The sequence below is a fragment of the Notothenia rossii genome (genome assembly GCF_949606895.1).
Source record: "Notothenia rossii genome assembly, chromosome: 8".
NCBI classification, from domain to species: Eukaryota; Metazoa; Chordata; class Actinopteri; order Perciformes; family Nototheniidae; genus Notothenia; species Notothenia rossii.
Window position 1 is genome coordinate 54220760 of NC_136906.1, and position 14342 is coordinate 54235101.

A 14342-nucleotide genomic window follows, 5' to 3' on the forward strand; every position below is an offset into this window, starting at 1 on the left:
CGCCTGCAGAGGTGGTTTTTCAGCCTTTTTTTAGATCCCAAGAGGCACAAACGACGTCTGGTGACCATCCCCCCCTCAGTAGATAGTAACCTCTGATTCTGGGGGTCCCCAGAGAATCTGCACAGGGGAGCTCCACTGGGGTGAGTGACCTCCTATATCTTAGTCTTCACAGACGCATCAGTGACAGGATGGGGGGGGGACATGCCTAGAGAGAGCTATAGGTGGTTGCTGGCCTCTGACAGAGGCTCGGCACAGCAACCTCCTGGAGCTGCAAGCAGTGATGTTGGTCCTAAGGCACTTCAAACCCTTAATACAGGGCAAACATGTGCTCGTGAGGAGCGACAAACGCACCACAGTGGCGTCCATCAACAGGCAGGGCGGAGTCCACTCCGTAGCCCTGTTGACCGCAGCAGAAAACCTGTGGTTGTGGGCTTCACAGAATGTGTTGTCTCTAAGGGCCCTGCACATCCCGGGATGGGAAAACGGGGGGGGCGACCTCATGTCAAGAGGCGGGCCCCTGCCAGACGAGCGGAGGCTTTTTGCCGTTTGGCGCCGTGGTACGCGGAGGTGACACAGATGATGGTGGGCCAGCCCTGGGCGATTCCTCAGCCCTGGGGGGCGCTGTCTCAGGAAGAAGGTGCAATAGGGGCGTTACCCACTCTGGGCCAACCTCTCCAGGCTTGGCTCCGGAGAGGGACAGGCTAAGACATGTGGGGCTGTTTGACAGCGTAATTCAGACTATCCAAGCAGCAAGAGCAGGATCCACCACAGCCTGTTACATGACGAAGTGGTTGGGATTCCAGCGATGGTGCGAAGAAAGGAGTCTAGAGCCTCTGTCGTGTACGTTGGGCTCTATTCTTACTTACAGATACTCGTGGACAGGGGGCTGGCTCATTCCACAATTTAAGTGTATGCAGCAGCCATTTCGTCCTGCCATGAGGGATTTGGAGGCAGGTCAGCCTTCAGTCAGCCGCTTATGTTGCAGTTTCTGCAGGAGGTCAGGAGGCAGCGCCCAGTGGGACCTGCCGTTGGTGCTCGAGGCTCTGTTCACTGAACCATTTGAGCCTCTGGAGCTCTCCTCCCTGAAAGCACTGTCATGGTATTGCTACTTGCCTTGACTTCGGCCAAGAGAGAGTCCGAGCTGACCGCTCTGTCGGTGCACCCAAGTTTGCTTTTGATCCGGGGTGACCGTAGCGGGGTGACACTCAGACCGACACTCAGACCGAACTCCTCCTTTGCTCCCAAGAGCCTAAGGAGTTTGTTCAGGTCAGGGGCTATTCAGTTAGGTGGCTTTAATCTTCACCCCCATATTGGGGCCAGGGAGGCTAAATTGCACATCCTCTGCCCAGTGCGGGCGCTGGCATGTTATGTAGAGCGCACGGCTGCCATTAGGCCCACTGAACAGCTGTTTGTGTGCTTTGGGGATGGTGTGGCTGGAAAACCTCTCTCCCTATGGGCAGGCTGGGAGACCTTCCTCACTATTGTTGATGCCCACCCAACACAGGGTAAGCGTGTGTGACTGTGGGGGATGTGGTGCACTTATGTTTTCCCATGCTCCTTAGGGACCTGGGGAACATGATGCGTGGGGGGCTCCATACAGAGTCTCCGCACTGTTTTTTCCATGCACACTCTACACGGGGTAAGCGTATGTGAGTGTGCCTTATCCAAGCTGCGGCCCCGACTTCTCCACGGTTACAACCGAACGGGAGGAAGTGGGGATGCGGTGGATGTTAGCCAAAAGCCGGTCAGGGACAGTGTGATCGGTTGATGTTGTTGGACGGCAGGGCGTTTATACATGGGGGCTATATTGAGATATAACAGTGGGTTACATATTATACCCCTAGTTATATAAGCACAGGCGGAGCCCTCTACCTGGGGGCCCTGTCTGTCCTATGCCACTCGCTGAAGAGCGTGTAGGACAGGGGTATTCAACTAAAATTCAACAAGGTCCAGTTAGAGAAAATCTCCCCATGCAAAGGTCTGGAACATCAAAATGTCTAACTTGCTTTATGAATTAGTGTGATATATATTGAAGTAGTCTGTAGCTTTATCAACGTCTGCATGTAATCAACAACTGACTGCCAATCAAATAAAGAAAGTACAATTCAAAAACAACAATATTTATTGTCAATTAACATTGAACTATACAGATATACAGTAAATACTGTGGATATGTGTAATGTTCCTCTCGGGCTGCATTTAAAAAAATAAAATAGAGAAAATAAATAAAATAGCTTTTGAAAATATGTGCATCTTAAAAGTGCTTAATTTTAGATAAATAAAATAAAGTGTAGCAGCAGCTTGAGTTTCTCTTTTTCTTTGTTAAACGTTTCACATCATGACTTAACTGTTTCAGACGATTATAAAACAATATCAGTCTTTACACATCATAACAATTGAACAGTTTTAAAGTTTCTCTTTCTTTCCCTCTTATATTGCAGTCCCTCACTCACTTTGTTTTAATTCAGTGTGAGAATTGAGCTTGAGCTTGTCCTGCCAGGAGTTTAAATCTGGGCTGAAATGGTGTCAGGGCCATTCTCATACGCACAAGCAGGTGCTCATTGGTTAGCCTCAGTTAGCCTGCCCTGGAACGATATTTAGTTTTAATTTTGATCCTGGTGGACCATATTAATGGTTAATGCCACGCTGGAGGATTTCAAAAGATGTAATGAAAACAGCGTTTGCTAATGAATGACTAAATGGGAACGTTAGCTATTGACTTCTGGCATTGGCATTTACGCTATAAGAATCATTAAAGTGTTTTTTATGTGGAGATTATCCTGCTGAACAAAACGTAGTCTAAGTATTATAAATGTGTGTTTGCCCAAGATCTTTTCTCCAATATGATTTTAAATCAAGTTAAAAAATATGTCATTTCTGCACACGCCGTTAATCACATTTCATTTGTTATCCATCCCTGGCAATGTTCCGAAGATATGTCATACATTTTTAGTATTTATTACATCCAAGAGGGACATCTGATCATGTGGTGAAAATAAATCTCTGCTTTGTTTTGTGAATCATTCTCAGATTGAGGTGTACTGAGGTGTGATCTCATTCAGTATGCCTAAAGATTTTAATTACTTTTTGTTTCATAATTTGGACTGTTTTACATTACATAAGGAGAAATTGCCGTAAAAACACCACAATTTTAAGGAGATCTGTATTTAAGTCACAATGCAGGTATTTCTCCTGTTTATGTCCACTAGGGCTGCACAATATTGAAAAAAACTGACATTGCGATATTCTTTTCCCCTGCGATATATATTGCGTTTTTTTCAACTATATTTAACCGGATGAAGGATTTTAGTCACGGACGTCTGGATCTTAACTGGTTGACTCATCATACCTTAAGTCATGATCTAACATGTCATGATAATGCAGGTTGCTTACCCTCAAATAAGGGGGTTCATCTGTGAATGAAGAAGAGTGGTGTCTAGAAGGGATCCAAGAGATTAAACGTATTACATTAAACTATAGGAAGCTTCATTATCACATTAGGGAATTAACATACGTGACCAAATAGGTAATTTAACTTTTTATTCCACAATTAAAACCTTTTTTGTGCAAATAGCAGCAAAGTAGTGGACATCTTTTAAACAACATTATAAAAATAAAATTAAGAACAGCTATAGACCAGCTCCTTTATGCCGTTTTGAACCTCTCATATGGTGTAACACCGGCAAAGGCATCTGAAATAGTTGTTTGCTGTGCAGACTCAGAGCCTGCATGTCACTCCACTCAAGTACCCCTGACATGAGAGCCGCGCAAGTTTTCCTTTTGTAGCAAGCAGCAAAATATTTTAACATGACGTGTTTGAATGAATTTACCTACTTAATATCGAACACCCAAAAAAAAAATATATACTGCACGTCCCTGCAATGTGAATATCGCGCATGTGCATATCGCGGTTATCGCCATGACACGGTATATCGTTCAGCCCTAGTGTCCACCCTGCTGCAATTTCTATGACACTGCTGAGAGGACGAATAGGGATTTTTGAATAAAAGTAAGAAAACTCTACTTTGTTGGTTGACTCTCCACCCAAAAGAAAACAAATACACCTGCCCACAGTTCAGTCAAGGCAGCCATTTGAAAAAATGTATGCTCTCACTGTGACCGGGTTAAAAGAGATTGGATTACGGCTCGGAGCTTCAAAGCTCTGTAACGTTCTGGTGGGATGAACAGTGGCTGCATGTTGGGAAGTAAATAAAATACAGTTTGGAAAAAATCAATATACTCAGCTGGTTAAGGCCCGTCACTGCCTGCCAGAGAAAGTCCGATCCGTCACTTCCTATATCAGGGTATGTATGTTTCTTGAGTTCTGCTTCCTTCCCTGCTCTCCTTCCCTGTTTTTACACTTCTAACAGCTCTCACATGTCCACAGAGAGGAAGAAGTGACAAGCTCAGCTCAGCAGTAATTGGGCATCTCGATGATGACACGGCAGATAGACACAGGGGACAGAAACGGGAGGAGAAGCTGTTCCATATTAAACAAGGGTCCGCCCGCATGTGAAGGTACCTGCCCCATGTAGAAGGTCTTCCTCAACATGATTCGAGGCCAGAGATGACACTAGCTGGATTGTTCACAGAGAATAATGAATTAGTTTTACTATGGTGTTAAAGTAGGCTTTGATGGAAAAGATCAAAGGAAACACAGCCTTACATTTAACAAGCAACGTTTAGTTTCAGACTAGAGGAACTTTGGACAGGGTGCGTTATTGTGTTTGTTCTTTGAGTGTAGCATGAGCCTTGTAGTATTCATTATGGAACATGTAAACTTTCGGTCAAGTAAATAGGGTGGCATCTGCTTATTTTCTGATCAGATAGTTTCTTGTTTTAAACAGTATGCAGCCTATTTCAGTATTCTCTATCCGAAACATTCTTATTGACATCAAAACCTTCGGTAAAAAACTCAGCCTCCATGATTTACCAATTGTGAAAGACGACAATAACATGATCATTTTCTACATAAGGAGTTTTGAATAGTACTCTATGATCCCAGGTATCATTGTAGTCTCCAAGGAGGACATGAAGGGAGCCAGAACGAGCTGAAAAGCTAGGGGGACGATACTCAGCAAAAATAATTCGGTCTATAGTGTATATCACCAGCACATATATTTCACAGGATTGTGTGTACCTCTGCGTCAGCAAAGTAATTTGTTAGCATTGTGGCCTACAGATATCAGTCACTGCAGGATAACTCATAAGTACAAGGATAACAAAGTTATAAATACATCTGAATCTCTTTATAAATGTTTATTCACATTTTGGGAAAATAACTAGTGGATAACTGGACAGATGTCAGGACCTCGACACAAACTGATGAACCCAAATGCACGACCCAGAGACAAAGTCTTGAATGTAATAAAAAAGTGTATTTATTTTAACAGATCTGGGGGGTATACTACGAAGCTGGTTCAACCTAACCTGGATATGTTTGAGTTAGCCGGTTGGCCTAATCCAAAACATACGCGCTCTCGCTAAACGGTCCTACGACGAGGGTTATCAAGTGGATCGCTCAAGCCAGCCGTGCCCTATCTAGTTAGGTGCTTGTTCACATGAAAGGGGCGGTATTTGGAGCATTCGACCAATCACAAACATGGAGAAGCGTACTGACAGCGCAGCGTCATACTTCCTGAATGAAAAGTCAACTATAATATTAGACAAATATATGAAGACGTTAAACTTTAAACATCCATGACTTAAACACTTTATCCAGGATAAAAGCCACATAGCTGCACCTGCAAGGTGAATACAGCTGTTAAAAGAAAAAGCCTTTGAATGCGTACATTAACAGGTTTATGATATCACTGCCCCGTCTAAGACAGGAGTGGATCTGACTTTAATTACATTTGTCTCGAGTGTTTCGTCAACTTAATGTGTTGCTTAAAATAATACTTCTGCATACAGTATGTGACACTGTGAGTGTTGCACGGCCAGATACGGCTCAGCTGACTCAGATAAGGAAATATGATACATTATGATGTGATATGCCGCGGACTGTACTTAATGTTACTCTGATCCGGTTACTTATGTTGTGGCAGATATTTAAGTAAGCTTTCTTAACGCTAATGTTATAATAGTCAGATTGCTCTGAAGATGGGAGGTGATATTCTATTAATGTTCACGTTCACACAGTCGGTGATTTTTGCCGACCGTCTTTCCTGCAACGGCAGCTTTTCTGTATTTTCCTTTCTCCTGTAATATGACTTGATCGCTTTAAACTCTGCACACTGAGCTCTGATTGGTCAGCAGGCAGTGCTTTCACTGAGTTGATCTCTTAGCCTGCAACCTAACCTGCTCCGGGGCAGGTTAGCCGCTCAGCATAAGTTACCATGGAGATCTAGCCCGCTAAAAAGAGAACCAGCTTCGTAGGACCGGAAACCCCGAGTTTTCCCTGAAGTTAGCCGGCTAAGCGAAAATCCTGCTTCGTAGTATACCTCCTAGGTAATCCCTTTTAACAGAGTAGGTAGTGGAAATGACAAAAAGCGCTCACAAGGAGGAAAAAACTAGCGTAACAAAAAGAGGACTTAATAAAAACTTAAGCCTAACCAAATAAACAAACATTACAAAACCTGGCATGAGTGAAACGCAATCCTTTCAGAGCTGAGGCTTGGCATGACCGTTCAGAGACACAAACAAGGCGATCTGACACAGGACAGGGGAGAGACAGGCTATTTAAACATCAGGTGAGTGGGAACAGGTGTAAACAATCAGGGGTGGGGCAGACACTGATGATGGCGGGAAAAACACACAAGGGGAGGAAGAAACAGGGCCTGAAATGAAAAAGGTCAGTACAAAATAAAACAGAAAATGACGGACAAAATACATAAACATAACTAACACATTTGACGAGACACAACAACAGATAGCTTATCACAACGCTGTAGTATCAAAACAATTTCCTTATTCTTACTACAGAAAGTAATCCACATGGATCAGCTTGATTTATGTATTTCATATCCACCATTTTCACCACATTTATTGTGTTCTACCCAAGCTTCAGTAGGATAAACTGATGACTTATTAACTGATGACAAATTAAGAACCTTTGATACACACAACTTAAAGACTTCTACCTTACCCAAAATGCAACTTCGCAGTAGGAGAATATATGATGTTGTGAGTAGACGTAATTGTCCATCCAGTCAAATAGGTTGGAGTGATTAAAGGGGCCCTATTACGCTAATTATCTGGTTCATAATTGTGCCTCTCCTGTGACATGTTTCCATGCTTTAATGTTCAAAAAGCTCTTTATTTGTCTCATACTGCCTGTGCTGCAGCACCTCTTTTCACCCTCTGTCTAAAACCACAGCCCAGTTTGCTCTGATTGGTAAGCTGGCCAGCTCGGTTGTGATTGGTCAACAGTAACAGACCGCATGTCCCGCCCCTTCTCCTATCCCGTACAATGGAGCGCTAGCCAATAGAAGCGCCAGTGTCATATATTGATGTCACTACAAACAATTTTAGCCTTTGCAGACAATTAACTTGCTCAATAGCCAATATAACACACTACAGGAAAGGGGAAACCTCAAATTGATAATAGGGCCCCTTTAAATTCATCCTTTAGAATCACTACTATCTACCACATAATTTGCTGTAGGTACATTAACTTTGTCATATGACATCATGTAAGGTGACAACACCTGTGTTAATGTCATTGCTGCTTTTCTGAAAATCTTCAATATGGCTTAAAAAACGAAATTATGAATCAAATTTTAAACAGATAATTTCCATTAAAGCATCTCAGTAGGGGGCGCCACACTGCCATTGGGTATCAGTATCCATTTGGGTTCTCAGTGTCTGCCCTGATGTGGCGTTGATGTAGTGATAGGGGTGTGCCTCCGTCAGGACCTCCTAAGAGGAGGGTGGACATATGCTGCCTCTGAGGTCCTGTCACATGGAATTACAGACTTAATCAAGTCCTCTCCATCTCCTTTGCCCTCCCCCCCTTTCTCTGTGACTGTCCCTCTCTTTTAGCTCTTCCCTCTGTTTCTGAATGTTTCCTCTTCCTCTACACCATGCTTTTCTTCATCCCTATACATCACATAGGTTTTTTCTCCAGCTCGTTTCTCCTTGATATTCCCTTTTTAGCCTCTCGCAACACGCCTCCCCCCCTCGTCTCCCGTCCCCTGCCTCTAGGTCACCAGAAGCTGATCCAGCCTCCTGTTCACTGAAAACTCATCTCTTTAGACTCCACTTTGAGCGATAGAATTACTAACAAAGCACTTATATACTAATAAAGGGCTGGCTTTCTAAATGCCAGTTGAGTAGCACTTTTAAATGTTTGGCTCTATGAAACCTGATGTACTTATATGATTCTGTTTTCTTAAAGGTTGTATCTTCCTGGTCGAATGCACTTATTGTAAGTCGCTTTGGATAAAAGCGTCAGCTAAATGCAATGTAATGTAATGTAATGTAATGTAATGTTCATGGGTCCTACTTAAACTTCAGTTATGTCAGCCGGCCTGCAGAGGAGCTGTAGCAAAGCCCCAGGGATCCAGTCACCTTAGAAGTGCAAGAGGAGGAAATGCACTATATATACTGTGGTGTAATTGGACAGAGTGTATCAGAAAACATCAGGATGAGGATAAACAAGAAGATGTGCAGTGAAAATTGTGTAAAGGTCATAATTGTAATAGCTTATTGTAGATGTTTTTATTTTACCTAGGGCAAATAATTACAAATATCACTGGCCTTTATTACGCAGTGCATGTATTATATTTGTTTCCATAGGGGGCATTCAGATACAATAGAATATGTTTTTATTCTCAAAATTGATTCACTTTTTGCAGTGTAAGACTACATCAGATCATATCAGAATCAGAACCATAGATCCAAGCCCACATTTTCCAAAAATGTAGGAAATAATTATGTTGTGCCGGCCCAGTGATCATGTGCTCTGTTTCCCAAAATAAATCGAAAATCTAAATGAATATCTGCTTTAAATCATCCACAACATAAGAAAGAATGGTTGTATATGTATCTATAGCTACATTGACTGTCTGAGTTGTGTGTTTCTGCCTCCTACAGGAAAGTCATCACTATTTTGATGTCATTGACCTTCTTATGGGATGACCATGTGATCCTTTTGATGATCTGATGTCTTGGTAGTTACCACGCAACCACAACGTCCACAGTATAATTGTAGCTGGATAGTCATACCTCCCTGACTACACACTGTAACTATGGATTATAGGTGAAAAAGTACATCTTAAAAAGTTGCAGGTTTTGCAATGAGTCATCACAAACGTCATGAGAGCAAAGGCCAATCTAATGCCTTCAGTCACCAATAACACAAGTTTGTCAGATCTGCTAACATCCACTATGGGACATTTCAGAATGTTTTCATCTCACAAAATAACCGCCATTACGGTACGGGTGACCCTCCATGAATTTTGATGATTACAGAGGTTGTGTCAGGTCAAAATTACGCACAAAGTCCAATTCGTAGCTAACTCTAGTCCAGGGGTGCCCACACTTTTTCAGCTTGGGAGCTACTTTTAAAATGACCACGCCCAAATGATCTACCTATAGGGTGCGACACAGATAGTGGACTAAACGGCAGATATTAGACTAAACGGTGGTGAGGAGGTGAGGCCCCCTCATAACTGCATGAACCCGTATGGCACAATACAACTCAGACTGGCTTACCTGTACGTCAATCAAGTGGCAAATGCCATAGTAAGGATGGATGATAGGCTAACTTAAAAAATATATATATTTCTTTTTTTTCAATGCCATGCGATCTACCCACACTACCTTTGCGATCGACGTATTGGGCACCCCTGCTCTAGTCCAACCTGCTATAGTTATAGCACTACTTCCTCACATTTCTTTTCAGGACAACCAATTTGTGTGTGAGAGACTACTGACATAGGAATTTGAATCCTAATTTGAAACATAAAATACTTTCATTTTGTATGTGGCTTAACATTATTTTCACCAGTTTATTTCCCCAATGCTGTAGTCCAGAATCTGAGAAGTGTTAGCCTTGTGTTGCACTTCTGTGGTAACACAGTGGCTACACAGAGGAAACAATCACTTAAAGCTCAGTGAAATAAGAAAAACCATACCCTAATTTTGGAGAAAGAAACATGCTAAATTGTCTTGACAAAGAATGTGCTGCACAAATGAAGATGCAAGGTATACAGTAAGTACATGCACACACACCACAGCCCCAATTTTGCTGCAACAAAAAAATAGACTGCTGGTGTCCCCTCCAAGGGAAAACCCATCACAATTGTGCTAATCCCTTCCCCAATCAACCCGATGAGAGTGGCAAACCCTGATAAGCCCCTTAACCAACCACCACACACACACACACACACACACACACACACACACACACACACACACACACACACACACACACACACACACACACACACACACACACACACACACACACACACACACACACACACACACACACACACACACACACACACACACACACACTCCCATGCAAAACACACATCCAGTCTCAGTCCTGTGCTTCCACTCACCCATGGCAAAGAACGGAATCCCCAGCAGTGTAGAGTTGAACTTCCCGTCCGATATAAAGAAGATCCCTGCGGCCGTCACGTTGGCGATGCAGATGGTCAGAACTCCCAGCAGCCCCAGGAACGGCTTCCCCCTCAGGCAGTCCCGCATGGAGCTGGAGATGGTGGCAGCCAGGAGCACCAGCACCAGGCTGACCAGCACCTCCCCCTTTGCCAGAACACCCGTTTGGTGGAAGTCCCGCCAAAGGCTGAAGGAGGTGAGGGACTGGATGTGGAGCTGGTCGGACGCGTGGGGTGCCTCAGCCGTGGAGAGCCGGTTGACAAGGGCGCAAAACTCGTTCTCCCAGCGTTCCGCGATGACATCCTGCACCACGGGTCCATGGTTGCGGAGGTAGTAGGTGATCTGGACGGCACGTGCGAACTTGACCTGCTGGTCGCGGCTGTTTTGCGAGAAGGACACACCACCCAACTGGTGGCCGATGAAGGAGACACGGCCATCCTGTAATTACAGATACCTGGCGTTAGCTTTGATGAAAGTTATTAAAAATACATTATTCAACTGTTTTTAAGGCTCCCCCAGACAGAAACACAGTGTTTGGGGAGCAGCCAGATGTACTATATACTGGAAAGTTCCAGCCCACACAGAGCAGTGCAGCAGCAGTCCTCTGACATATTTGCTTCAGTGTTTATTTACCATTTAACTTGAACTCACCTTACTGCTGTGGACAGAACTGGGTTGGAAGGTTGGTGTGCTGCTACGTTATTATGAATAGCTCCATTTAATCATATAGCACATGCAGGACATCACAGTGACAAGAGTTTGAAGATAATTTGATTTGAATTGTGCAAAGCAGAGAAGAGCTCAGTGAGGCAACTGAGGCCATAAAGTGAGTCTGTCAGTCCCTCAGTAAGAAATACAGATTTGAGTTAAATGGTTGCACGCCATTTCTCACATTTAAGCTGTAAAGGTGGCTAAGTATATGCATAGGATGCCACTATTATGATAAACTTTGTTTATTTAGCTACTACACATAGGGCTGGGCATTATGAAGAACATAACTCATAGGGCTGTGCATCTTCACTGGTCTCCCGATTCGATTACGATTATCCTGTCACAGATTCAATTCGATATCCCGATGCATCACGATTCATACCAATGCGTTGCATCTTTAATTGTCTATATTACTGCACATGGCTTCTTTTTCATCAATGAATAAGCAGTAAATACATATGAACTCTCTTTTTATTATTTAGAAAGTGCTTCAGAAATCGATAACATAAATGTCTTGACATTAATTTATAAACCAGAATAAATCAATTGTATAGCTCTAGCATCCCTATACAGTATCTGTGTGTGAAATTGTTTCATCCTCAAAAACAAAAAACGAATGCTTCTGCAGTCTAGCTGCAGCTTATAGCAACGGTCTTCTGTTAAAGGTCCTGAATGTGGCATCACAAACATGACTTGAGTCTGAACACAGCAGACAACAGGAGTATTTACAACAGCATATAAAGACAAAAATAGTGCATGTGCAGTTGCGTTTCTATGTGTACAAAACTGGGGGGGCAGAGAGAGGTGGGGGGCAGAGAGAGGTGGGGGGGAGAGAGAGAGGGGGGGAGTGTCAAATTACATACTGAAGACCACACGGAGCAACACTGTGAGCGCATACATTTACGTACACAGCGTGGGGATGTCATATTGTAATGCACCTTAATACATGGAGTAAAGGGCACCATCACAAAGCAATTCTTAACAATAAGAACAACCGTAATGCTTTAGCATTAAAACAACATAGACTGTAAATATAAGGAAAACACAGACACTCATCACCGAGGTCACAATATCAATCGATCCAGCAGAGGCAAAACACAAAAGATCAACAAAATATATGACATAAATGAACTTACCAAAGCTGAAGAATCACTTGAAAAGAAAAGCGGCACGGCGGTCCTTCCTCTGACAGAATGTGTCTATCACTATGGGGATGAAGTCCTGTAGTTGCTGGATCAACTGGCTTTCAATTGAAAGCATGGCCAATGCGTTAAGTCGCGGCTGTCCCATGGCATTGCGAGTGAAAGTCTTTATCCTTTTGAGGGTGGAAAAGTTCCTCTCTGACTCGGATGTCGTCATCGGAGTTGTTACTATTATTTTGACCAAAATAACAGTCTCAGCAAACGTATCCTCCAAGTTGTTCTCGTGAATGGATTTCAACAGAGACAGGGCAGTGTTTGTGAACCTCACTGTGGCGGTAGAGCGTGGTCAGCTCAGACTTGAACTTGTCCTTGTTTCCCAAAGCAGGCCACAATTTCACGGCGCAGTCAAGCTCAGGTGTAGGAAATGACAGGACATGCTGTGGGAAGAATGAGCTGTCAACGAGCTTTGCAGCGATGAAATGGTCACTCTGTGAGAACCTCGGTTCCACCTGTGAGATGACAACACAAGCCTCCTTCATCACCGGCGCTGTGCTGCTGACTCGTCGGCCTGGCTCGTCTGTTCCATCATGAGCGGTGGCGGCCAATGCATCAGTTTGCTGCCTCATTTTCTGGACATTTTCCTTGAAACGGCAGAGCGCGCTGTTGATCATAGGTGCATCGATGCTTCGTTTTTTAATTGTTGTATAAAACATCCACTTCCGGCACAAGCAACGAAAAAAACTCCAGGAGCTGCATAAATGCTCGGTCCCGCAGTTTCTTTGACAGGCCGTATGCCTCACTTATGGTGACTGCATCCCATCCTGGAAGCAGTGCTTCTCGGGTCTCTCAAACCGCGTTCACAGTTCTGCTTTTAAAGTTCCATCTCACAGCCGGTGGTCGTGGTATGCGTCTCTGTGTTGCCTCTGCAAGGGCTGCAACACGTTTTGGAGCACCAGAGAAAAATGCTGAAAAAGCAGTTAGATCTGCAAAAAACACCTTCAGGATGCTCATCCTTGCTGAACACAGTTGCTGCAGGGTCAGGTTCAGTTGGTGGGCGTACTGTAGCAGTGAACAAACTGTCTGTACCCCGCGCACGTTACCGCTCATGACGGCCGCCCCGTCCTAGGTCTGAGCGATTCCCTTTTCTTTCAGATTCAGGGGTTCCAGAACAGCCTTGATGCTGTTAGAGAGACCTACACCAGTGTTGTCCTTTACTTCTACGCTCTGTAACTGTGAGGTTAGGCATAATGTATCGCAGCACAATCACCATTTGCGATTTACAGGAGACATCGGTTGTCTCACCGGCCTGAACGACAACAAATGATTTGTTGTCCACTTGCTTGCCTATTTCCTCCCTGTACACAGCATACATGCAGTCTAAGAGTTTATTCTGTATGGTGCTTGATGTCCCTTTGAAAATGGGCAGAGCTTCGTAGTGCCGTCGAAGCCTGGAATCGCCCTCACACATCGTCTCGAAAGTTGACCTGAATATCCCTGGATTCAGAGAGTCTGCCTACTCGTTGTGGCCCCGCAGTGCTGTCTCACATTTCCCACAGTTTGATACAAGTGATGATCCGATGCAGCACGTACCTGTTTTCTTCCACCTTCCTATTACGATCACCAATGCCGCATATGTAGGCGCTGTCAATCTGAGCTGCAACATTCACCCTTCCCAGTAATCCCAATTTTACGGCATTTTCCAAGTGACTGTTGCTGCTCTCATGCTTCATTGTCCTCTCCGAAAAATGCTTTAAGTCCTTGTAACCTGTCCTCGACCAATTACCTCGATCTTCACCAAAAAGCAGGCAAGGAAAGCAAAAGAGGGAATTCTTCTGGATGCTCGCCGTTAGCCATTTCTTTTTAGCAAACCACTCAGCGTTAAACCCGCGTTTAACTTTGCCCGCAGTCTGGACCATTTGG

General features: G+C 44.0%; 1 protein-coding gene across 1 annotated transcript in view; it reads right to left on the bottom strand.

Annotated features, from left to right (window-relative positions):
* ptchd4 (patched domain containing 4) overlaps nucleotides 1-14342 on the bottom strand; it is a 93193-nt gene that overhangs the window by 50141 nt on the left and 28710 nt on the right. The window contains exon 2 of the mRNA XM_079643717.1: nucleotides 10512-11007. Coding sequence (XP_079499843.1) covers nucleotides 10512-11007 — 496 coding nt within the window. The remainder of the gene's footprint in view (nucleotides 1-10511; nucleotides 11008-14342) is intronic.